Source organism: Spermophilus citellus, assembly GCF_964194105.1.
Source record: "Spermophilus citellus genome assembly, chromosome: 3".
NCBI lineage: Eukaryota > Metazoa > Chordata > Mammalia > Rodentia > Sciuridae > Spermophilus > Spermophilus citellus.
The window spans coordinates 161971249-161995501 of NC_138184.1; the positions used below are offsets into that span (position 1 = coordinate 161971249).

The following is a 24253-nucleotide window of genomic DNA, read 5'->3' on the forward strand; positions in this document are numbered from 1 at the left end:
CATCTGGGGTATTTCCCAGAAGGAAGTTAGATAAACTGATCTCAAACAAGACAGAGAGGCCTGGAGTACAAGTATAGACAGGAAAATTCTTCAAGGTAAATTTTGGGGTGGAAAAAGAATGGTTTTATTAAGAGATTAAATAGGAAAATGATAACAGGCCCCCTTATCTTCAAATCTTGCTTTCTTTTTTTTTTAATATATATATATATTTTTTTTTAGTTCTCGGCGGACACAACATCTTTGTTTGTGTGTGGTGCTGAGAATCGAACCCGGGCCGCACGCATGCCAGGCGAGCACGCTACCGCTTGAGCCACATCCCCAGCTCCAAAATCTTGCTTTCTTATGGTGCCAAAAGAAATCTATGTAAGACTTAAATTCTACCACATTGTTCTTTGCCTTAAAGTCTGAGAGTGATTTAGATCAACTAGAAAATAAAGTCCAAGCTCAGTTTCAACTTTCACCCAACTTTCTATCACATTTCCAATATCAGCAACATGAAGCAAGTAGCTCTTTTCAGCACCTATTAACTCGTTACTATAATGCCTTTGATCTCATGAGTGGTCCCTTCTCTCTGTTAAAATTTTCTCTTTTCTCCCTCACCTTTACTGCCTCCACTACTGTCACGTACCTTGTCAACAATGTCTTTTTTTTTTTTTTTGTACTGGGAATTGAACCCAGGGGTGCTTAACCAGCCATATCCCCAGTCCTTTTTAATGTGAGACAGTGTCTCACTAAGTTGCTTAGGGCCTTGCTACATTGCTGGGGCTGACTTTGAACTTGTGATCCTCCTGCCTCAGCCCCTGGAACCACTGGGATTATAGGCGTGCCCCACTATGCCCAGCAAGATGTCATTTTTTGACATTTGTCTCAAAGGTCCTCTCCCCCAGTAAGCCTTTCCTGACCCAACAGGCTGTGGGAGTTATCTATGAGTTCCTATAACATCTGATGAATATCTTCATGATACTCTTTACACATTACAAGTATAATTGATACCACCAGTTATCAGTGATGAGTTTTGCTTCCTCACATTTTGAAATTTGAATATTAGAGAAGCATGCAAGGGCAAGCATATAAAGCAGGGTTTATTTTTAAAAGGAGTAAAATAGACTTCTCCTGGGAGGGAGAAGGGGGCATAGCTGGTATCCTGGTATCCCAAGAAAATGAGGTGTTCTGCCCTTTTTATATCCTAGGCTTCCTTTGTTGTCCTGCCTTCTTCCCCTTATCTTTTTCCCTCTTGCTTACATGATTAGGCCCAGGACTAGGCCCAGGAATGCTTGGTGGGATGGTCAAAAGGTGGGAAACTGGTGTACTGAAGGAGGAAGGGTAGGATGGTGTAGCTCAGGACACAATAATTAACAACTTTATACCTCCTGTAGGGAGGAGAAATTCCTGGGACAGGTTACCTTGGCAACAGGTTGGAGCAGGGGCAGGTTCTTGATAAGGGTGGAAGAAGGGCTCTGATGGAAATAACATTTCAATCCCTCAGGGAATAGTCTAACTTCCTTGGACTCAATCAAAATTGGCCCCCTTGATCAGTCCTAACTCGATTTACCTATCTATACTGACTGCCTAATTTTGGTTTCATAATTACCTAGTTTATTCCTTGAATTCCATGGAATATCTTCAGTTTTTTTATATCCAGAAAATAGTCAATGTCAGGCATATAGTACGCATTCAGTAAAGATTGAATTAAAGAATCTAATTCATTCAGTATGCACTCACCAAATATTTAATGAGTGTCTAATAAATGCAGACCTCAGTGCTAAGAACCAAAACAGATAAAATCTTTGCCTTCATGTCTTAAACTACATAAAGCTATTCACATTCACTTTTTGTTGCTGCTGAAAAAAAATACTACTAATTTACTGACAACTCAAATTCATCTGTCACATTTCTGCTGGTTCCTCTGCTATTGATGTCACAATAATGAAAACAAGCTGACCTGGGCTTTTAACTGGTGGCTCTACAGAAAAATAAGCTTTCAAGGTTATTTCGGTTGCTGTCAGAGTGGAGTTCCTTGAGGCTATAGGACTGAGTGTACCTTTTCTTGATGGCTTTCAGGTAGAAGCCTCTCTTAGGGTCACCTACATTTCTTATCAAATTGCTCCCTGCCTTCCCCCAAATCTCCCTTCTTAAATATCTCTGACTTTCCTTCTGCCACGTCTCTACTATTTTTAAGGACCAAACAGATTAGATTAGGCCCCCAAGAATAATACAGGATAATTTCCTTTCTTAAAATCTGTAAACTCAATTACATCTGCAAAAGTCCCATTTGCCATAAAAGCAATATATTTATAGGTTCCAAGGATTGGGCAAGTGCCTTTTTATTAGATGCCATCATTCAGTTTACCACAATGACCATAATTCTGGAGTATTTCTAGCTTATTCTTCACTTGGGTAATCTGGAGAAATATTTTACAATAATATGACTAAATTTATTTTAAATAAATAAATTTATTTATGTATTTAAAGTTTTGCTTCAACATTAAAGAGACTAGAAGTTCTCTGAAGAATTATTATGAACTGATCTTAATAGAAAGAGGATTTGATATAGAGGAAGGAAACAAATCTAAAATAGATAACAAAATCAGTAAACCTTGTAAATAAATATGAGCACATAAATAAATGATACAGGAGCAATATGAATGTCTATTTTACCTAGCTACAGAAGACTATAGGGTTAAGCAATTACTGTACTTATAATTATTCCAAATATGGATAGTTTTCTGAAGGAATTGGTCTGCTATTAACACACATAATAATCTTCTATTTTTCATACTACAAATTTCGGGGGGTTAAAAATAAATAAAATTATCTTTCCCTCTCAAATTTTGCCCAACATCAAAAAAAATCATAAGTGGATTTTATTTTCCATTTTCAACTTTTCAAACTAGTAACCTGAATAAAATTAAGTCAATTTAATTATGCAGAAATTTAAAGTATACTATTTGTTGGGTATTATACTAGATCCAGAAGACACAAATATAATCTCCTTACACTCCATGCTTGTATGATGCTTGCCTACATATAAACGAATACATTACAATACTGTGCAGCCAGGGCAAAAGTAGAAGCAAGCACAGACAGAAGAAATGATTTACTCTAGGAAACAGTAAGGTAAGATTTTTCTGGTTGAAGGACATATAAATCATTAGAAGAGGGAGGAAGGGAAGCTGAGCCAACAGCATTGATGGAGGCACTAAATATGAAAAAGCTCAGTATTTTTGTAAGTATAGGTGTAGCTGGAGGGTAAAGTAAGAGGCAGTGAGTGGGAAAGTGAAGCCTGGAAGGCTGCAGATCAGAGACTATCTTGCCCTTTTGGTTTATTCTATGACATGTCAGAAAATATTTTTTAATCAGGGAGAATACATAATTGGATTTGAAGTTTTGAATGATTACTCTGGTTGCACAAAAGAGACTGGGCTAGAGGTTAGTTACTAGCTGTAAAACCAGTTTAGATGAGATTGATGAGTAAGGATGAAAGCCTAAACCAAGGAAGTGAAAATAATAAAGAACTGAGAAAAGATGCAAGAGGTTCTACAGTGAGATTCATCAGGCTTCATGACTAATTAAAGGTAGGTGGTGGGTAAGGCAGGTCAAAAAAGAAGGAGGAGGAGTTGAGAGTTACTTGGAAATTTCAGGGAAAAAAATCTGGATATTTGATATTATCTGATTAAACTGGAGAATGAAGGAAAACAAGGGGAAAGAGTATGATGATAGACTCTCTTCTTATCAAACTTTAGTTATGCTCCTCTGATCCCTTTTCTCAACTAGGCCTCGGCCTTTGGCCCCGGCCTCATACCTACCTAAATCCAGTTTCAGGAGGAATCCTGTAAGTCAACTTAGAAAGACTCTTCCATCCTGTAATTGATTTCTGGTCATCGGCATGCACCTTCAGCAAGAATCCTGTTAAGCCATTTTAGCAAGAATGTACCTGACTCTTGATGTCACTTCTTAGTAATTTTCAATCCACTGACCAGTCACTTTGCTCATTGACTCTAAATCCCAGCTGTCTTTGTGTTTAGATCAAGCTCAATTTCTCCCTGTCTTGACACCTATTGCAGTGGTCCTATGTCGTCTCAATTTATGTTTTAGCAAGGCCAAAATAGTATTTTCTTTAAAAATGGGAAAAAATGTCTCAAGTACTAAAGTTATTGCCACTCTGCTCCATGTTTGAATTTGTGGTGTACATCTATTAACTACTGTGTAGCTAAAGATGTCTAGTTTATGTACTGCTGGGACTTACCAGGCATTATGATGTACATAGTCCAGCCATTTGTGCCTCAAGGGCCTAGGAAGTTGGTTTCTCCTCCTTAATTTTTTAAAAATACTATCAGTTTAACACACACTAAATTTGGCAGCTCATATAATCCCCCTTCCTAAAGGACTTTACAATAATCTTACAGCGTGCTATAGCATCGACACTCTTGAGAAGGCTATTGTTGAAGGTGGAATTTAACAGTTTTGATAGTTAACACTAGACCTGCTGTGGGTTCTAGTTTGCCTACTTGATACACATAAAATGTCAGAATTCGAAAGCAGTGTCTTAACCACGGGAGAGACCGAATCTGCTAACTTCCAACAATATATGTGAAAGTGCTTTTAAGTGACATTTCCTACGGGTGACTCAAAAGCAAGTCTGGACTCTATTCTGAGATCCGACACGGCGCAAAACCTGTCTCGCTCAGCTCCAGCACCCAGACAAGACCATAATGCCAATACGCCCCTTTGCCAAGCCACGCCTCTCCGGAAGCACGCACTCGTGCACACCAGCCCCTCTGCCGCGGCTTTCAGGGCTAGCGCTGTTACGCTCTATTGCGCATGCCTCAGGGCGGGGACGAAGCCGCGATTGACCGGGAGGGCAAGCGCCGGTGGGAAGCAGAGGAACAGCACGGTGTCAGGCGGGTAGACCCGAACGGCCTGTGCGTCACTTCCGCTGGGGAGGGGCGGAGCTGAGTGGGTGGAGCTCCGGCTGCTGCGCTTGTTTGTGCTGGAAGCTCAGCTGATGCGGGCCGGCCAGAGTAGACATCAATGTCGGGAAGAGACTAGTATCCACCGTCGCCTGTGATTGCGGCCTGCATCCCGGTAAGTGGCCGCGAGATGATGGGGACGGGATGAGAGGCAGGCTGGTCGCTCCGGGCACTTGCCTGCCTACGGAGTCCTCCGTCTCTCTATCCTGGGTACTTCAGAGTCAGGGGAGATGCCCGGCTTCGTGGAGGTCCCAGCATCCAGGCACCCAGTGGCAGCCGGGTCCGGAAGGGGCCGCGGGTCCCGGGGCTGATTGGTGCACAGCGCCGCCTGCCCCACCTCTGCTTCTTCGGGTGTTGCTGCCTCGGATGCGGTTGGTTTCGCTTGTCCCTCCCTACGCCTCTTGTCCCACCCCTGCGATTTGCCAGTTTCGCGGAGTCTGTCTCCGCTGAATTGTAGTATTCTCCAGCAGGTCCCTGGTGACTCTCAAAAACAACTTCTCTGTTTTACATTGATCTTGACTGTCACTGTATACCTCGTGCTTTCATTGCTAGATATTTCTTTTTCGCCCCACCCGTATTTGGCCCCGTCACTGCCTGCTTCTACTGCTTAAGCGGATTCAAGTGCGTGTGCTTTTTTTTTTAAAGGTGAAGCTATGTGAATCGTATTGCAATACTTCCTACCTTTTTGCCATTTCTGTGATTATGCTGAGAGGAACCTGGTTCCACCCTAGTACAATGATAACTTTTCTAAGTGGTGACTCTTCAAGAGTCAGCAGAGATGTGACGTAAGGGACTATCATATAGTAGTTTTAAAAATACTATTTTTATTTCCAGGAACAGTTGTATTCTGGATCCTAATTGTTGAGATGTCAAAAATGACAAAAATATGTTTCAGGATCTCAAGAAAAAGTCATTAAAATAATGTAATATAAAGAACCTTAAAATCTGATAATTTTTAAAAAGTACAGTAAGCTGTAAACTTAGTTTATGCTTGTGAAGTAGTTGTATCAAGCTCATTTTAGCTATTTTGTTAAATTTCTTATGCAGATTAGTGTTGCTTTCAGTATAAGAACATGTTATTTCATAATTTTTATTAATTAAACTTTAGTGTTGATCTTATTTTTCTGAGATCTAAAATAAAATCTTTTAAGTAGTGTCCTTTTCATTAGTGATGTTGGATGGTGGATCAGTTTCACTAGTTTATATATTCACTTGTTTTCACATGCAGAGTTGATTCAAGTACAGTTTGTACTTTGAGATGTTTTTTTCCTTTAATTGAGACAAGGATTGTGCTGAAGCATGGACGTTGCTTCACTTGTGGAACATATATTTATAAAAAGGTCAGAGTTAGAATTCTAGGCCCTAGACACCTTTCTGTCCTGTCATTTCTCTGCTTTGAACTTTCTCTCCTATATCTTGTATTTTATCCTGTTTAATGTCCATTACTTTTTAAAAGTTGCTCCTGAATTTTGGAGGATATCTTTTCTCCCGTGCTCTCTCATTTCCTTGGAGGGCGTTTCTTTCTCTTCCTAAACCTGAATGTCACTCAAGTTTCTACTACACATGTTGTTCTCTCTAAGCCAGAGCTTTGATATTTGAAACCCAAGGAATACTATAGTAGGTCTGGGAATATTTCTGAAATGTCTCAGAAGATATAATGTATATTTGCAAGTAAGCATTTTCAATAAAGAGGAGCATTTATCAGGTTCAAGAATACTCAGGTAATATATACCATAAACTATCCTTTGGTAAATCTGTGCAGTCTAATGGTTTCAGGTGTCACGTGCTGATAATTCCACACGTGAATCCACAGTCTAGGTACATTTTAATTTATATACCCCAACTTGCATTCTGTAAATCCAAAAGAAAATTCATTTTTCCCTCATATTAAATTAGCTCTTTCCTAGTTTTCTCATATTCGAAAACAGTATTTTCCCTCTGTGTCTGATTTAGAACCATAAGTCAGTTCTCTTGACACCTACTTCTCCATATCCCATTCTTGGTGTCACCAATCCTGTGTTTCATTATTCAATTAGTTTCCTTGACCTGTTACCAGATATGGCTTACAGTAGCCCTCTTTTCCATTCCAATGCTATTACTTAGCTAGGACCCTTGTTACCTTTTTGGCTACATTATTACAATGATTGCATAACATCTGTAATTCATTCTTAGACTTCAAGATGGGCCTCCTCCTGGCAAATCCCTTGATTCCTTTAGTTAAAACTCAATTTCTATCTAAGCCTCTTCTATTTGTTTTTATTTTTTGATATAGGGATTGAACCTAAAGGCATTTCACCACTGAGCCACATCTCCAGCCTTTTTTTTTTTTTTTAATTTAGAGACAGGGTCTCCCCAAATTGCTGAGGCTGGTTTTGAACTCACAATCCTCTTGCCTCAGCCTCCGAGCTGCTGGGATTATAGGTGTGTGCCACTACGCCTGCTTCTTCTTTTATATAAGCCTCCATTGTATTTTTACTGCCTCTGTATTTGTTATTCTTTTCTCACTGATGATGGAACTTTGAATTATTTTCCCCATTTTTGTACTCTTGACTTAGGTTTGACTGAATTTACTCTCAAAATATTTATCTTGAATTTCTAGTGTTGGCATTTGGTAACAAGTTAAACTTGTTGATCATCCTCTAAGTTTTGTAATTTTTGCTTGATAGTCATAGTTTTCTGAGAGGAGTATATTAAAATCCCTCATTTGGATCATAAAATCATTCGCCTGCTGTGGTTTCCATTTCTTTTCTTCTTTTTTTTCCCTTTATAGTCTATAGTTCTATGCAAAGTTGAAAGATACCTTTATGATAACTCATGATGATTAAATCTTTTTGGAAAGAGACAATGCACACTTCTTAATCACAGTCTAGGCTTACATTGCTCTGTCTTCGCCTCAATCTTGAACTCATCTCAATGATTAATCCTCTTTCTGACTTCCCTTCATCCACCTTGTGCATGCTGTTTTACTGAAGGCTAATTACTGTCTCCAAAGTTTTGCTTGCTTTTTCCTCTTAGAAAGTTTTTCCCCTAGATTCTCTTAATAATTTACTTCCTCACATAAGATCCTCTAGTAAAATGTCAACTCACTTCTAATTATACTTCTAAAATAGTATTCTCTATGCCCTTCTTCTTTTACCTCCTGCTTTATTTTAATTCATAGTACATCTCATTCTGATGATATACATTATTAGTGGTTATTTTTTTATTTTCTAAAATATTGTGTTGGCCCACAAGACTACCTGAAGTTTAATAAGTAAATGGCTCGTTCTTTTTATTATTATATAGTTCCCCCTTTTTATGTTTATGTAATGCTTTTCCCTTAAATTGCCTTAAGACTATGTCCTTTATATTGGTTTTTACATAATTTCCCCTCAATCCTTTATTTACCTATTTTGTCATTAGATTATAAGTGGGTCTCAAAACTAGCATGTAGCATCCCAAAATTTTGCTCTTCCTTTTTACTTTTTATCTATGCCTTTTGTTCACTTTATTTTTGCTTCTGATATATTTCTGAACATTTTAAATCTACTTATTTTTTTCTGTATTTCTGAATCTTGGTTGCACATTTTCTTATTGGCTGCATTTGCTGATCCTCTCTGTAGGTGACAGTTCATCTCCTTGCATGTTTTGTAATCTCCGTGCTTACATTCAATGGTAATTGTTTAGTGTGGGAGTCTAGTTGCGCTGAGCTTTGGAAGTGTCTTTACTTGGTGGCTTCAGTTGACTTGGAATTCTAGTTGTCACCAGCTGACCAGTTTCATTAGGGTCTCTGCACCATGAGGGTAGTTTGACTATATGTCCAGACCTCAAGTTCAACTTGTAGATTTCCCTCCGTTGGTATGAATTTTTATCTACAAGTAGTTTAAATATATTTTATCAAGGGCTTTCCTATTAACTTGTTTTCTCACATTGTCTGCAAATCAAGTTCAGATGAGCCAACAAAGCAGACAGGTTTACATTTTTTTCTGTCCTTTCCCATAAATGTTTTAAAATAATATGTGCACATGCAATATTATTTGAGACTATTATCTGGATAATGACAATAGGTTCTTAGTTTTGTCTTCCTCAGTATCATCTTCTACCTTCCCCTCCTGTAATCTCACTAGGTCCTACAGTAAAACTGCACTACTGCAGAATTTCTTAGTGTACTCATTGTGGATTTTTTACATGCTTTTGTTCTGTTTACATGTGTTTATTTGCTACCATCTGAACCTAGTGCTTTCTGTTTTGGAATGTTATTTAATTATTAACTCAATTCCTTTAATAGATATAGGCCTATTCAGATTGTGTGTTTCTTCTTGTGTGAGTTTTGGCAGATTGTGTCTTTCAAGGAATAGGTGCATTTCATCTAGGTTATCAAAATTGTGGGCATATAGTTATTCATAGTATTTCTGATTATCCTTCCAAAGTCCATTGGATAGTCATGCTCCTTCTTTCATTTTTGAGGTAGTAATTCATGTTTCTTTCGCTTTCTCTCTGTGTCTTCATATATTTTGAGGCTTCCAGTTATCTTTCTGTTATTAATTTCTAGTTTAATTAATTCATGTGGTCTAAGAACAGACATTATATAATTTATGTTCTGTTGTTTTTTATGACCCAGAATGTTGTCTTTATTGGTGAATGTTCCATATAGGCATGGTATGAATGTGTATTTTTCTCTGTGATTTAGTAGTTTAAAAATGTCAATTATATCCAGTTGATTGATGGTGTTGTGAAACTGTCCTTACTGATTCTGTGTGTTTTCCTTTTTGAGTGAAAATAGCATACCTACTCTTGCTTCCTTTTGATTAGTGTTAGCATGGTATATTTTTCTAATCTTTATGTGTCTTTATATTTAAAATGGGTTTTTTACAAACAACATAGTTGGGTTTTGTTTGTTTTGTTTTATTCACTCTGATAGTTGGTCTTGTCTTCAAAGCACTTAAAGTCTGGTGTCACATAAACTAATCAAAGAATTAACAATAGGAAGAAAAAATAGCATAATATCTAAATGGCATATTAAATTATGTGTTGTAGAAGAAAAATCTACCTATTGGGAAACTTTCCTAGATTAGCTTTTTTTCTAAACATCTTATTACTCAAGCTAACAAGGGAAATTATTTTCTATTAGTTTAAAAGTGAAATCTATATCAGCTATATTGGAAATATATTCTTTTTTCTTTTGAGTCAGTTTGCTAAGTATGGTTCAAATTTTATATTATACTCAATTTTGATTTTAACTTAAATCCTAATTTTTCTTTTCTTTTTTTTTTTTGTGTTTGCCATTTTAGGTAAGACCATGAATTATGGCATTTCTTAAATGAAGCATTCACAAATGAAGTGAGAGAATGTCATATAGAAAATAAATGATTTTTAAGTTATGTCTTTTAGTTTGACTATAGATATATATATTTACCTCCTTAGTAATGCAAGAAGTCTTTGTGGGAAGCAGAGAAGCAAGCAGCTGCTTTTTGGGTGTTTACCTAAACATTTCTGGAGGATAAGCCATATCAGTCTACAAAGAGGTTTCCATGCCAGCAAAGTAAGATGTAAATGGACAAAAAATGAAGCTTATTCTTGGAGTAAGCACTATTACTCCCCAAGCAACCATGGTTTACATATTGGAATTTTGAAACTTAGTACTTCTGCTCCTAAGGGACTTACAAAAGTAAGCATTCATATGTCCCGTATTAAAAGTACTTTGAACTCTGTTTCAAAGGCTGTTTTTGGCAATCACGATGAAATGATTTCACGTTTAGCTCAATTTAAGCCAAGTTCTCGAATATTAAGAAAAGTATCAGATGGTGACTGGTTAAAACAGAAAAATTTTAAACAAGCCATCAAATCTCTGAAAAAATATAGTGATAAATCAGCAGAAACGAGTCCTGTTGCAGAAGAGAAAAGTCACATTACAGATAAAGAAGATTTAGGTAAACAAAGCCTTTTTCGTTACTCAACTAGCATAACTACAAAATTTGGAGAGTCATTCTACTTTTTATCAAATCATATTAATTCATACTTCAAACGTGAGGAAAAAATGTCTCCAAAAAAGGAAAATAAACATTTTCAGGTCAAATCCGAACTTGAAGGTGAAAAGACTCAAGAAAAGAAGTCCATATCTCCAGATCCTGGCATCCTGACTGATAAGCCAGGCTCTGGATCTTCCATAAATACTGTGGACAAGCCTACAAGTCAGAGTGGAATGCCTGATGTTCTTCCAGTTTCTACTAAACAAAGTATTGCTAACTTTCTTTCTCGACCCACTGAAGGTGTTCAGGCTTTAGTAGGTGGTTATATTGGTGGACTTGTCCCCAAATTAAAATATGATTCAAAGAGTCAGCCAGAAGAACAGGAAAATCCTACTAAAACTGAGCAGGCTGTCAGCAAAGAAAAAACTGCAGAGGAGAAAAAACACTTATCTCTTCAGCGAGAAAAGGCAAGTGTTTTTCACTGTGATTTGATTGTGTTAATTTTTGTCAGATTTTTAAGTTTCATTTTCTAATAGAACCTAAGAAACATTAGCTATTTCTTAGAACAGTTTCATATTCTAAATATATTATGTATGTATGTTATGTCTTTGTAGATTATTGCAAGAGTGAGTATTGATAACAGAACCCGGGCATTGGTCCAGGCATTAAGAAGAACAGCTGACCCAAAGCTCTGCATTACTAGAGTTGAAGAATTGACTTTTCATCTTCTAGAATTTCCTGAAGGCAAAGGAGTGGCTGTCAAGGTAATTTCTAATTTATTTAATCTAGCTTTGTCTTGGAATAAAAATGTTAATAAACCTTTTTCAATGGAGAAAGCAAGGCCTTTCTCTTTTTTATTTTTTTTAAATTATTTGTAGTTTTGTATGTATTCAGTAATTGCTTCATTGATTCTGTGATATACATTATGCCAATGAATTCCCTAGTCTGTGATATAAATTATACTATTAGTATTGGCATCTATATTTTGAGGTTAAACATTTATAAAATAGAAGGTTAGTATCAGTATATTAGTTGAATTACCTAATAGCTGCCAAAGTTTTCTTACTTGCAGTATAGATGTTTGTACTTTTAACTACTCTTTTTTTTAAGTTATTTTTTCCTACCTTTATTTAATTCATTTATTTTTATGTGGTGCTGAGGATTGAACCCAGTGCCTCACATATGCCAGATAGCCATTCTAATACTGAGCTACAACTACAGCCTACTTCTAACTACTCTTAAGACAAGAAACATAATTCATATGTAAAGCGTTTGCTAGTTTTTATTTCATGGCCTCTCCATATTTGAAATCTTAAGAATTTTAATGACCTTAGTACTAATGGTACTGGTAATCTTAAGTGAAACAATGAGCTTTCCCTTACCTGATTTTTGAAAATCTAAAATAGTGAACATAATTTAGACCTATTTAAATAGACTGTTTTTAGAAAGTTCTCTAAAATGTGTTTGAGTCTCTTTATCTGTAATAATACAATTGTCAAAATTGTATTAGAAATGTATTAGTGCTTGTGTTTAGCTTGTCATTCAAGAAATTATTAGTTCACTCATTCACATTTATTCTACTTTTTGACAAATCACCTTGCTGAAAAGGTCTTTGAATAATGCACCTTTCCGTAGTTTTATATTATATAACAAGTATATTATGATACATAAACTTTAATATTTTATGTTCCTAAAATTTGAGGTTGTCTTTCATATTTAAAAATATCCTACTTAAAAGACAAATTTTCTAAATATACATGTGTTTTTGATTGTTTCACATTTCGGTGATGTATATAGAAATATAATTACCATCTTTTAGTTGATTTGGGATGCTGTAACAATGTACCCTAAACTGGGTAGATTATATATAACATAAATTTATTTCTCACAGTTCTGAAGGCTGGGAAAACAAGATGAGGAGCTGGCAGATTTGGTATTGGTGAAGGCCTTGTTCCTCAGTATTGTGGCTTGTTGTGGCAAACTTATGGGGCAGGAGGGGCAAGGACACTAATCTCATTCATGAGGCAAAGATCTCATGACTATCACTTTCCAAAAGGCCCTCCTACCTCTTAATTGTGTTGCACTGGGTACTAGGTGTCAACCTATGATTTTTTTTTTTTTTTTTTTTTTTTTTTTAGAAAAAAGGAAATAGAAGGTTTATTGCTTTGCTAGCAAAGGAGAAACACAGGGACTCCTCCCCCAGAGGCTATAATTCCACCCTTCAGCAGGAACTGGGGTACTTTTAAAGAGATGATTCAAAGGCTAGATTCCCATCTTCTCTGTTGGCATTGTAATTTCCTTGTTAATTTGGGAGGTAGTCATTTCTGAGATCTTCAGATACCATCCCCTAAGTCTGGATTACTTCCTTCCTAGCTTGGGTGAGTGCTCAAGTTATCTGTCAACTCTGTCTAGGGTGGGGAAGAAAGGTAATCCTGTTTCCCCTGAGATTAGGGAGGAGCTGGGAGAGAGGAAGAAGTAGAAAACCAACAGATATGGAGAAGAAATAATAAATTAAAATCCTGTTTGAAATAAAGTCTATCCAAAAAAGTCTCTAAAAAAAGAAAAAAAAAAAAGAAAACCAACAGATGAATTTTAGGGAGAGACTAATATTAAAGAACCATTTTAAACATTCAAGTATCACACACATACATTTGTAAGTATAAAGTTCACAAATTGAACCCAGATGAAGAAGCAGAATATTACCAGTGCCTCAGAAGTCTCTCTTGTACCCAGAATAGCAAAAGCAATTCTAAACAGGAAGTGTGAATCAGGTGGTATAGTGATACCAGATTTCAAACTATATTACAAAGCAATAGTGACAAAAACAGCATGGTACTGGTACCAAAACAGGCAGGCGGACCAATGGTTTAGAATAGAGGACATAGAGACTAATCCACAAAGTTACAACTATCTTATATTTGATAAAGGGGCTAAAAGCATGCAATGGAGGAAGGATAGCATCTTCAACAAATGGTGTTGGGAAAACTGGAAATCCATATGCAACAAAATGAAACTGAATCCCTTTCTCTCGCCATGCACAAAAGTTAACTCAAAATGGATCAAGGAACTTGATATCAAACCAGAGACTCTGCGTCTGATAGAAGAAAAAGTTGGCTCCGATCTACAGATTGTGGGGTCGGGCTCCAAATTCCTTAATAGGACACCCATAGCACAAGAGTTAACAACAAGAATCAACAAATGGGACTTAATTAAACTTAAAAGTTTTTTCTCAGCAAGAGAAACAATAAGAGAGGTAAATAGGGAGCCTACATCCTGGGAACAAATCTTTACTCCTCACACTTCAGATAGAGCCCTAATATCCAGAGTATACAAAGAACTCAAAAAATTAGACAATAAGATAACAAATAACCCAATCAACAAATGGGCCAAGGACCTGAACAGACACTTCTCAGAGGAGGATATACAATCAATCAACAAGTACATGAAAAAATGCTCACCATCTCTAGCAGTCAGAGAAATGCAAATCAAAACCACCCTAAGATACCATTTCACTCCAGTAAGATTGGCAGCCACTATGAAGTCAAACAACAACAAGTGCTGGAGAGGTTGTGGAGAAAAGGGTACACTTGTACATTGCTGGTGGGACTGCAAATTGGTGCGGCCAATTTGGAAAGCAGTTTGGAGATTCCTGGGAAAGCTGGGAATGGAACCACCATTTGACCCTGCTATTGCCCTTCTTGGACTATTCCCTGAAGACCTTAAAAGAGCATGCTACAGGGATACTGCCACATCGATGTTCATAGCAGCACAATTTACAATAGCTAGACTGTGGAACCAACCCAGATGCCCCTCAGTAGATGATTGGATAAAAAAGTGGCATCTATACACAATGGAGTACTATGCAGCAATAAAAAATGACAAAATCATAGAATTTGCAAGGAAATGGACGGCACTAGAGCAGATTATGCTTAGTGAAGCTAGCCAATCCTTAAAAAACAAATGCCAAATGTCTTCTTTGATATAATGAGAGCAAATATGAACAGAGCAGGGAGGAAGAGTAGGAAGAAAAGAGTAACATTAATCAGTGACATGAGATGGGAGGGAAAGGGAGAGATGAGGAAAATTGCATGGAAATGAAGGGAGACCCTCATTGCTATACAAAATTACATATAAGAGGTTGTGAGGGGAATGGGAAAATTAACAAGGAGAGAAATGAATTACAGTAGATGGGGTAGAGAGAAGAAGGGAGGGGAGGGGAGGGGGGATAGTAGGGGATAGGAAAGATAGCAGAATACAACAATTACTAATAGGGCATTATGTAAAATTGTGGATGTGTAACCGACATGATTCTGCAACCTGCATTTGGGGTAAAATTGGGGGTTCATAACCCACTTCAATCTAATGTATGAAGTATGATATGTCAAGAGCTTTGTAAAGTTGTGAACAACCAATAAAAAAAAAAAAGAAAAAAAAAGATATAAAAAAAAAAAGAAGTCTCTCTTGTATCCCTTTTAGTCAGTCTCCCAAAAAGGCAATCACAGATTAGTTTTGGCTAATTGACTTCTTTTACTCAGTGTATTGTGTGGTCGTTGTCAATTATTCATTCTCATTTTTTCATGTTTCATTGTGTATCACATTTGTTGTAATGTTGTTGGATTTCTGAGTAGTTTTCAATTTTAGTCTGCCATGAAAATTGTTGCTAATTGAAACTTTGGGGATTCTCTTAATGTTTCACAACTGATCTCAAATCTAAGGACTCTGCAATACCAAGAAAAAATGTGCTATAGAAATGGATATTCAGGTCAATTAATACTTTAGATAGTTTAAAGAAAATTGTTGCTCTTCCCTAAATAATAAGCATCTGAAAGCAGTGAACTCTATAAATTGCTTAAGGCAAGTCAGTGTCATATGCTCTGCTGAGAACTTTCCCAGCTAAACTTTTTACCCATTTTTTTTTTGGGGGGGGTGGGGGGTTAGCCAGCTTTTTATTATTGATTTGTATAGTTTCCTTATTTGTTATGGCTAGGTGTGTGTGTGTGTGTGTGTGTGTGTGTGTGTGTGTGTGTGTCTTGAAAATATATTCTCCCACTCTGGGGTATACCTTTTTTTTTTTTTTTTTTTTTTTTAGTTTTAGGTAGACACAGTATCTTTATTTTATTTATATGTGGTGCTGAGGATTGAACTCAGTGCCTCATGCATGCTAGGTGAGTGCTCTACCTCTGAGCCCCAGCCCCAGCCCCTTCTGTTGTTTTTTGGTGAATAGATATTAGTCTAATTTATATTTGTCTTTGTGTTCTGTTGAATTAATTTTTTGGTTTTGTATTTTCTTCTAAAATTTTGTTTTACCTTTCCTGCTTTTATTTGCTATTTATCTAGAATAGATTTGGTTGCATTGTGTGAGATGAGAGTTCTGCCCTTTTTTTCTAAATACACATGTCCAAGTGACACAGAACCATTTATTAAAAAGACTTGTCATAAATGTGGTCACTAATATGAGTCTGTTTCTGGACACTGGATTTTGTTCCATTGGCATATTTATGTGTTTTTGCTTCAGTACTATGCTGCCTAAATTATTGTAGGTTTACAATAAATTTAACATTTGGTAGTATAAATCCCCTAACTTTGTTCTTCCTCTTAATATTACCTTGGTTATTCTTGGCCTGTCATATTTCCATATGAATTTTCAAATTAATTTATCCATAAAAATAAAAGAGAATAAAATCATGTGGAAATTGCTTTGAATCTATGGAACAATTTAGGGTAAATTTTATCTTTGTAAAATGGAGTTTTCCATGCCTTGAATTTGGTATATTATTCCATTTTGGTAGGTCATCTTTATGTTCCCCCAGTATTTTCATTGAGCATCTTGCACATCTTTCATTGAATTTACTTTGTAGATATCTGTTGCTTTTGAATGATAATTTCATTATTTTTATTTTAGCATCTTTTATTAGTATTTATAATGGGAGAATCACCTCTTGGTCTTTGATCATTTCATGCTGTGACATGCATTCTAGATGTTGGACATCATGAATAAAAACAAATAATAGCAGCAATAACAACAACACTCCATAGGATCCAGATTCCTTTTTCCAGAGAGTTGATTTTGTTCCTGGCTTGGTGTTAATGGGGCATTCATTCAGTTAGGGTATAACTGGGTCAAGGCTGGGTTACAGTTTGGTTAATACCCTTAGTTTTCCCTGTTTGGGAGGCACCTTCCTCAGGGTTTTCAGTTGAGAGCCTCTGTGTTGACTGTCACCACTCTCATCGGTTATACAATCTCAAGAGTTTAAAAAAAAAAAAGAAAATTCCTACTCTTGAATTCCAGAAGTCCTCATCTTAGCTTTCTCACCTTTTCATATCTCATTGTTTCAGAATTCTGCAAATGTCCGGAGGTGAGCCTTGTGTCTTTAGTTTTGTCATTCTGAACTCCATGAGACTAAATGCTCAGCTCAGCTCTGTTCAATTGTGGCCCTCTCTCTGATTCAGGCCCAGTTTTTCCATCTTTCTGCTTCTTTACAGAACCAGCAAGTGCCTTAAGGAAAGAAAGGCTATAGTTTATCAGCTCACTTTCCAGCAGTTATCCCTTCTTCAGATTCCTAGTTTCTCCCATACTCATTGCCTCAGCAGCTCTACGATGCCTTTAAACAGATGGTGCTTTTCTTGCATTTTATCAAGCTGTTCTAGTTTTCTTGGCATGAGCATTGATCTGTAACAAAGTGTTCCATCCTAACCAGAGAAGGAAATTTGCCTTTCTAAATTCCACCGGTTGTTCAAGTTCCTATAAGGGCACTTTGAAACTCATTACTAGTCAGGGACAAAAAAAAAAGATAAGAAAAGAAAAGAAAACCTTTAGAGCAGTAGTATTTCAGATTTGATCATAAAAAAAAGAAAATGGGTGATACATTGAAAAACTCTTTCATGGACTGCAGATTACACAGCAGAAGTGTATCTACCACTTAGCCATTTCCTTAAACCTGGGGTATTGACTATATAAAATGCTCCTGTGTGAGTAAGCTCAGTGTAGAACCCTAAGAGTTAAGCTCTTATCTGTCACTAACAATATGAAGTTTAATATTTAAATCTTGCAGTCCTAGTTTTATTTAAATAATTATTTGTTTTATTTTATTTTTTATATTAAGAGAGAGTGTCTGGCTGTGTTGCCCAGGCTGGCACTGAACTCCGGGGCATAACTGATTCTTCTCCCTCGGCCTGTTGAGTAGATGAACTATAGGCACATGCCAGTGCCCCATCTTAAACTTATTATTTAATTTTAATGGTTATCTTTTATCTTCTGTGTCAGTTTTATTTTGTAAGTCAACATTTGCTTATATTCTACTATAAGGTTTCTTTTTGTCCCATGTGCACTATACACAACATGGTTTATTTATTTTCTTTTGATAACAGTTTAATTTCTAATGCGGAATACTATGAAGGAGTTTTATCCTCTTCAGGATTCGGACAAAATATGTATAAAATTTATGATGTTAACCTTTTGTTGTCACAAATAATATTTTAAAATTTGTATTAAGCAAGTTATATTTTCTCTAAATTTTAAACATTGCACATTTTAAAGAAGATATATGGCTAGAAGTTACTTTTTGTTGTATTAGGACAAATATATCCTAAATACATATTAATATTAACATGTCAAAAACTAATCTATAATGTAAATTAGTGAGAAAATAATGTATACTTACACCTTTATTTTATGTGATGATCTACTTGAGTTAGGTGATTCAGCAATCTGTATATGGGGTAAAAATGGGAGTTCATAACCCACTTGAATCAAACGGTGAAATATGATATATCAAGAACTATGTAATGTTTTGAACGACCAACAATAAAAAAAAATAATAATCATCCATTTTTCTTCTCGATTTGACAAAAGCCAACCAAATATCTTTTCTCTCAATGTAGGAAAAAATTATTCCATATTTATTACGACTGAGACAAATTAAGGATGAAACTCTTCAGGCTGCAGTAAGAGAAATTTTGGCTTTAATTGGCTATGTGGATCCAGTGAAAGGGAGGGGCATCCGAATTCTCACAATTGATGGTGGAGGAACGAGGTAAGGACAGAAAAATAACTTTTAAATACTTCCTGGGCTATTTTATCTTCTTTTAAAAACCTCAGACTCAATTCAGCCTTAGGCATCAAAAAAACTGATTTGATGTATTTATATTATTCTAAAATCAAATTCTAAATTGCAACATGAAATTGAATTTTTATTAATTTACTACATGAGTCTATGAAACATTTCAACATATGAATCACTTTTATTTTAATCTGATCTAGTATTTATATTTTATTTTGATGTTTTTAAATGTTTTTGGTAGTTTAGGAACTTATCAGCTATTATTCTTTAAAAATCTTAGGAATGTTTTGTAGTTTCAGCTTTCTTTTATATTTATCTTACTCATGCATGTCAGTCACTAATCAATAAAGTGCGTGGCTGGGGATGTGGCTCAAGTCTCAAGTGCTAGCTCGCTCGCCTGGCATGTGTGCGGCCCAGGTTCGATCCTCAGCACCAAATACAAAGATGTTGTGTCCACCGAAAACTAAAACTAATAATAATAATAATAATAATAATAATAATAAAAAATATTAAAATTCTAAAAAAAAAGTGATTGCTAGAAAAGGAGTCTATGTCAATAACTCCCTGGTTTCCCGTCTTCCCTTACACATGCTAGTTCTGGTGTTATACAAGAAATAAATGCATTCTTTGTTCAGAAAGAGATAATTTCATTACCAATCTTCAGTCTTACTACTTTAATCTTAGACTTTGTAAGATTTCTAGTGACTTCCTATTGGCAGAATTAAGGCACAATTTGAAACTCTAAATTTTATTATGTGGTGACTAAGTGCTTTTTTTGTTCTAGGAATGACCTGGCCTACATCGTGTATTGGGAATAGAACTTTTCATTGATTTTTTTTTTTTTTTTTGTATATTGTCTCAATGTTGAGAATTGTCCATATGGTATATATGCCCTAAGTTGACCTATACTTCCTGGGCTATTTTATCTTCTCCCATTCCTTTATGAAGTATGTCAGGCCTTTGGCAAAGATTTAAAAATGAATGAACAAATTCAGCAGCATTAGTGAATACACCTTAATGCAGAGGTTTGTCCTAAATTTACTGAATTTAAAAAAAATAAATGAATGAAAGGGTGCTAAAAAATATGACTGGGCATAGTGGAGCACAACTATAATCCCAGCAGCTCGAAAGGCTGAGATAGGATTGTTAGTTCAAAGCTAGCCTCAGCAACTCAGAGAAGGACCCTGTCTCTAGATAAAATATTAAAAAAAAAAATGGGCTAGTGATGTGACTTAGTCTAAGTTTAGTGCTCCTGGGTTCAATCCCCAGAGGGTGTGGAGGAATCTGTTAAACTATGTAAAACACAAATATATAGAAGCATAGGTGACCCATTGTACTGATGAAAGAAGAAACCATTGTATGTCATCCCAAAGTTGGTCAGGTGAGGTTTTAAGTATTTTTCAGAGTTGGAGTATTTTAAAAAATATCTTATCCACACATCTTTGTGTTCTAATTAAAATAGATACTAATACACATTTTTAGATGTGCTACAATATCACAAGTTTTATAACTTTTATTTAGATATTGAATTTTTAAAAATAATCCTAAATGTTTGGATGGGCAATTTTTACTAATGCTGATTTGCATATTAGTTTTCATGTTAGCGCATAAACTATAAAAGCAGTTGATAGGATTATTTTATTTAATGACTTGGATTTATTTTCCTTGAAATAGGAATTCTCATTTTGCTTTTGATTTTTTTCCCATAGGGGTGTAGTTGCTCTTCAGACACTGAGGAAATTAGTTGAACTTACTCAGAAGCCAGTTCATCAGCTCTTTGATTATATTTGTGGCGTAAGCACAGGTAATGATTATTAGGTTAAAGATCGTGGTTATATTATGAAATGTTGGGCATTAGTTTCATGTTTTGATGTGAATAATTTTTCAGTTTGCTTAATAAACCTGTAAAGATATTTATTTTAAATAAGTTAACATTCAGAAAGATTTTAATGTGCTTTTATAATATGTTTTCAATAAACCACTATAACAAGGGCAGATTATAAATTATTGCTTTATGGTATATTCATTGTAAGAAAGCAGTGAAGCAGAAGGCAGACATTGTACTTAAACCAATAGAAAATTAAAGGTGAATACTTTTTTTTTTTTTCCTGTGAGGGGAGTCTCTCAATTTGAAGATTGCTCCCTTTGTCATTTTTATATGGTTGTTTGAAGGCAGAATTTAAATTGAGAAATCTGAGAATCTGTGTTTAAAAAACTACTTTTAGGGCTGGGGATGTGGCTCAAGTGGTAGCATGCTCGCCTAGCATGCATGAGGCAGTGTATTCGATTCTCAGCACTACATAAAAATAAAATAAAGGTATTGTGTCTGCCTAAAACTAAAAAATAAATATTTTTTTAAAAAGAGCTACTTTTAGCAGGACATTGGGACACATGCCTGTAATTGCCAGTGATTGAGGCACGAGGATCACAAGTTCAAGGCTAGCCTGAGTAACTTAGTGAAACCCTGTCTCAAAATTAAAAAATTAAAAATTAAACAGCCAGGGATGTAGCTCAGTGGTAGAGTGCCCCTGGGTTCAATCCCAAGTACCAAAAAAGAAAAATTACCTTTAAATATTGCTAGTTGGGTTGGACATGGTGGAGCATTCCCATAATACCTCTGAAGTCTGAGGCAGGAGTATTTCGAGGTCAAAGACAGCCTTGGCAATTTAGCAAGGCTGTAAACAGCTTAGTGAGACCTGTTCTCAAAAAACAAAACAAAACAAACAAACAAACAAAAAAACGAAACACAAAAAAAAAAAACCAACTTAATAAATAAATAAAGAGCTGGGGACATGATCAGTGGTGAAGTACCCCTGAGTTTAATCCCTAGTAGGAGGGAGAGGCAGGGGATGGGGACCAAGAGGTGGTTGGTATATGTATAGAATTCTTCTTTTTCTTTCATACCCCAAAGCTTTCTCCTCCCTTTTATCTTTATTTAAGGGTTAGGCCAATGAGACACACTAGGTGGCAGTGTTTCCTACCAATTACAACTAGTACATGAAATCAGCTATTTAAAAGGAGATCCCAGAGTGTGATTTCTTTAATTACATTGACTCTAGAACCAACTTGAAAGAGTAGCTGCTTAATGAATTCGTGAGTTATTAAATATACTGTGTTCTATGACTAAAACGAAGTAATTATTGTGAGAAATATCTTTAATAACCATGATATCTTTCTTATATATTTAATATAAAGAAATATTTTTGTATATTTAAAAATTTTTATAATTACCATCTTGAGGTAGATGTATTTTTATCATTTTGGGGACCTGGTAAAGCCCTTTACATGTGTTATCACAATACAAGGGGCTTAGGAATTTTAGTTGTTATTTTTTTGCCATTTTACAGGTAAAAAACTATTGGGATTGAGAAATTAAGGAACTTGTCCCAGGTGACATAGCTAGAATTGTCCCAGTGTTAAAGCTAGAATTTAAGCCAGGTCTATGACCCAGGAGTTCTTAAAATTATAAGTGCAGTAACATCAATGCTCATAAAAACTAAGAATTTTTTTTCTTTTAGGAGCCATATTAGCTTTCATGTTGGGATTGTTTCATATGCCCTTGGACGAATGTGAAGAACTTTATCGAAAATTAGGATCAGATGTATTTTCACAAAATGTCATTGTTGGGACAGTCAAAATGAGTTGGAGCCATGCATTCTATGACAGTCAAACATGGGAAAAGATTCTTAAGTAAGTTATAATTCTTTTTAAAAATGTTCTAATTATGTAGGTATATATGCATATATAAGTTTTAAAATACAAAAAAATATGAAGAAGACTCATTATTAATACCATTAATTGGAGATAATCACTGTTCCTATTTTAATGAACCACATTGTAGTCATAAATTCTTGGGTTCATGTGTATGAGATTTGCATATAAATGAGAAAATTACCTTTTTAAAAATGTGATACTATGTTGTACATAGACCACAGTTGCACACTGTTGTTTCTGAAGTCATTATTCTAAGCTGTTTAATAATTTTTTAATTTCTTTCCAAATACTATGAATCAAAAAGTATAAGTGGAAAGTAGAAACTTAAAATCAACTGCAATCCTATTGTTCAAAGTTGTAAACCTTGCAATGTATTTCCTTCTAGGTCTTTCCTAGATTGTATACATGTTTATAAACATTTTGTGTAGCTGACATTACAGTTGTAAATTGATATCTTCCCCCCTTTTTCCAATTTTATTAAAATTTCTTGACACATTTTTAAATATTACATTATACTACATACAGAATGTGACAGTACTTGATTTCTTAACCATTTACATATATGATATTTATGGGCATTCAAGACATTTATATTGCTTTTCATTTTTTGTGATTATGAACATTGCTTTGATAAAAAACTTTAAACTTATGTCCATATTTCAGAATATACTAATAGATAAGTTTGTAAGAACATAATTATTAAATCAAGTGTTGATGTCATTTTAAAATATTCATCATTTGGAAATAGAGAATATATAAAGAAAATTACCAGTAATTCTACTAAGATCACATTTCTTTCTAGAATTTTTTACAGAGAGAGAGAGAGAGAGAAAGAGTGTGAGTGTGAGTGTGTATGTGTGTGTGTTCATTCCCTTCACAATTTGGGGATGATAATGCACATGTAATTTGATATCTGCATTTTCATTTAGTATTTATCACAGTCTCTTGTGATCTCATTAATATTTTTGAAACATTTTGATGGTGTTCACTCTTCCCTTTAATGAATGTACTATTTTTTTATTCTAAAAATTAGCTATCGAAAAAGAAGGATGCTTAAGATGTAATTATATTTCAAAAAGAAAGTTTCCATGGACATCTTACATCTTTACTTTAGCTTTAAGGAAAATTTCTAGAAGTACAATTTTGGGTCAGAGGGTATGCATGTTTTAAAAATCTTGACAAGTACATATATATACTTATTTACCAGAATCAATTTGTATTTATCTTAGGAAATATTTATGAACACCCAACAATTTAAAAAAAAGATTTTTTTTTTAAGTTGTAGGTGGGTACAATACCTTATTTTATTTATTTATATGTGGCACTGAGGATCAAACACAGTGCCTCACATGTGTTAGGCGAGCACTCTACCCTGAGCCACAACCCCAACCTAACACTCAACAATTTAATGTTTAAAATATATCAGTTTGACAGTTTTTGAAACCAGTATTTCAATTGATGTCACTTTGTTTATTAGTGAGTTTCAATATTTTTTGTTTTTTGACTGTTAATTTTGAGGGCAAGGTCTTTGCTTATTTTACTGTCAGGATGTGGCACACTA

The 24253-nt window shown here is 35.2% G+C and overlaps 1 protein-coding gene across 3 annotated transcripts in view; it reads left to right on the forward strand.

Annotated features, from left to right (window-relative positions):
* The first annotated feature begins 4833 nt into the window (after positions 1-4833).
* The window catches only part of PNPLA8 (patatin like domain 8, phospholipase A2), a 43776-nt gene continuing 24356 nt past the window's right edge, over positions 4834-24253 (forward strand). Inside the window, exons 1-6 of one of the 3 annotated variants that reach the window (XM_081285027.1) lie at positions 4834-5085; positions 10241-11385; positions 11533-11682; positions 18800-18951; positions 20688-20782; positions 22497-22668. In XM_081285027.1, coding sequence (XP_081141153.1) covers positions 10330-11385; positions 11533-11682; positions 18800-18951; positions 20688-20782; positions 22497-22668 — 1625 coding nt within the window. In that variant the 5' untranslated portion in view covers positions 4834-5085; positions 10241-10329. The remainder of the gene's footprint in view (positions 5086-10240; positions 11386-11532; positions 11683-18799; positions 18952-20687; positions 20783-22496; positions 22669-24253) is intronic. The other 2 variants (XM_081285026.1, XM_081285025.1) reach the window with 2 other exon arrangements.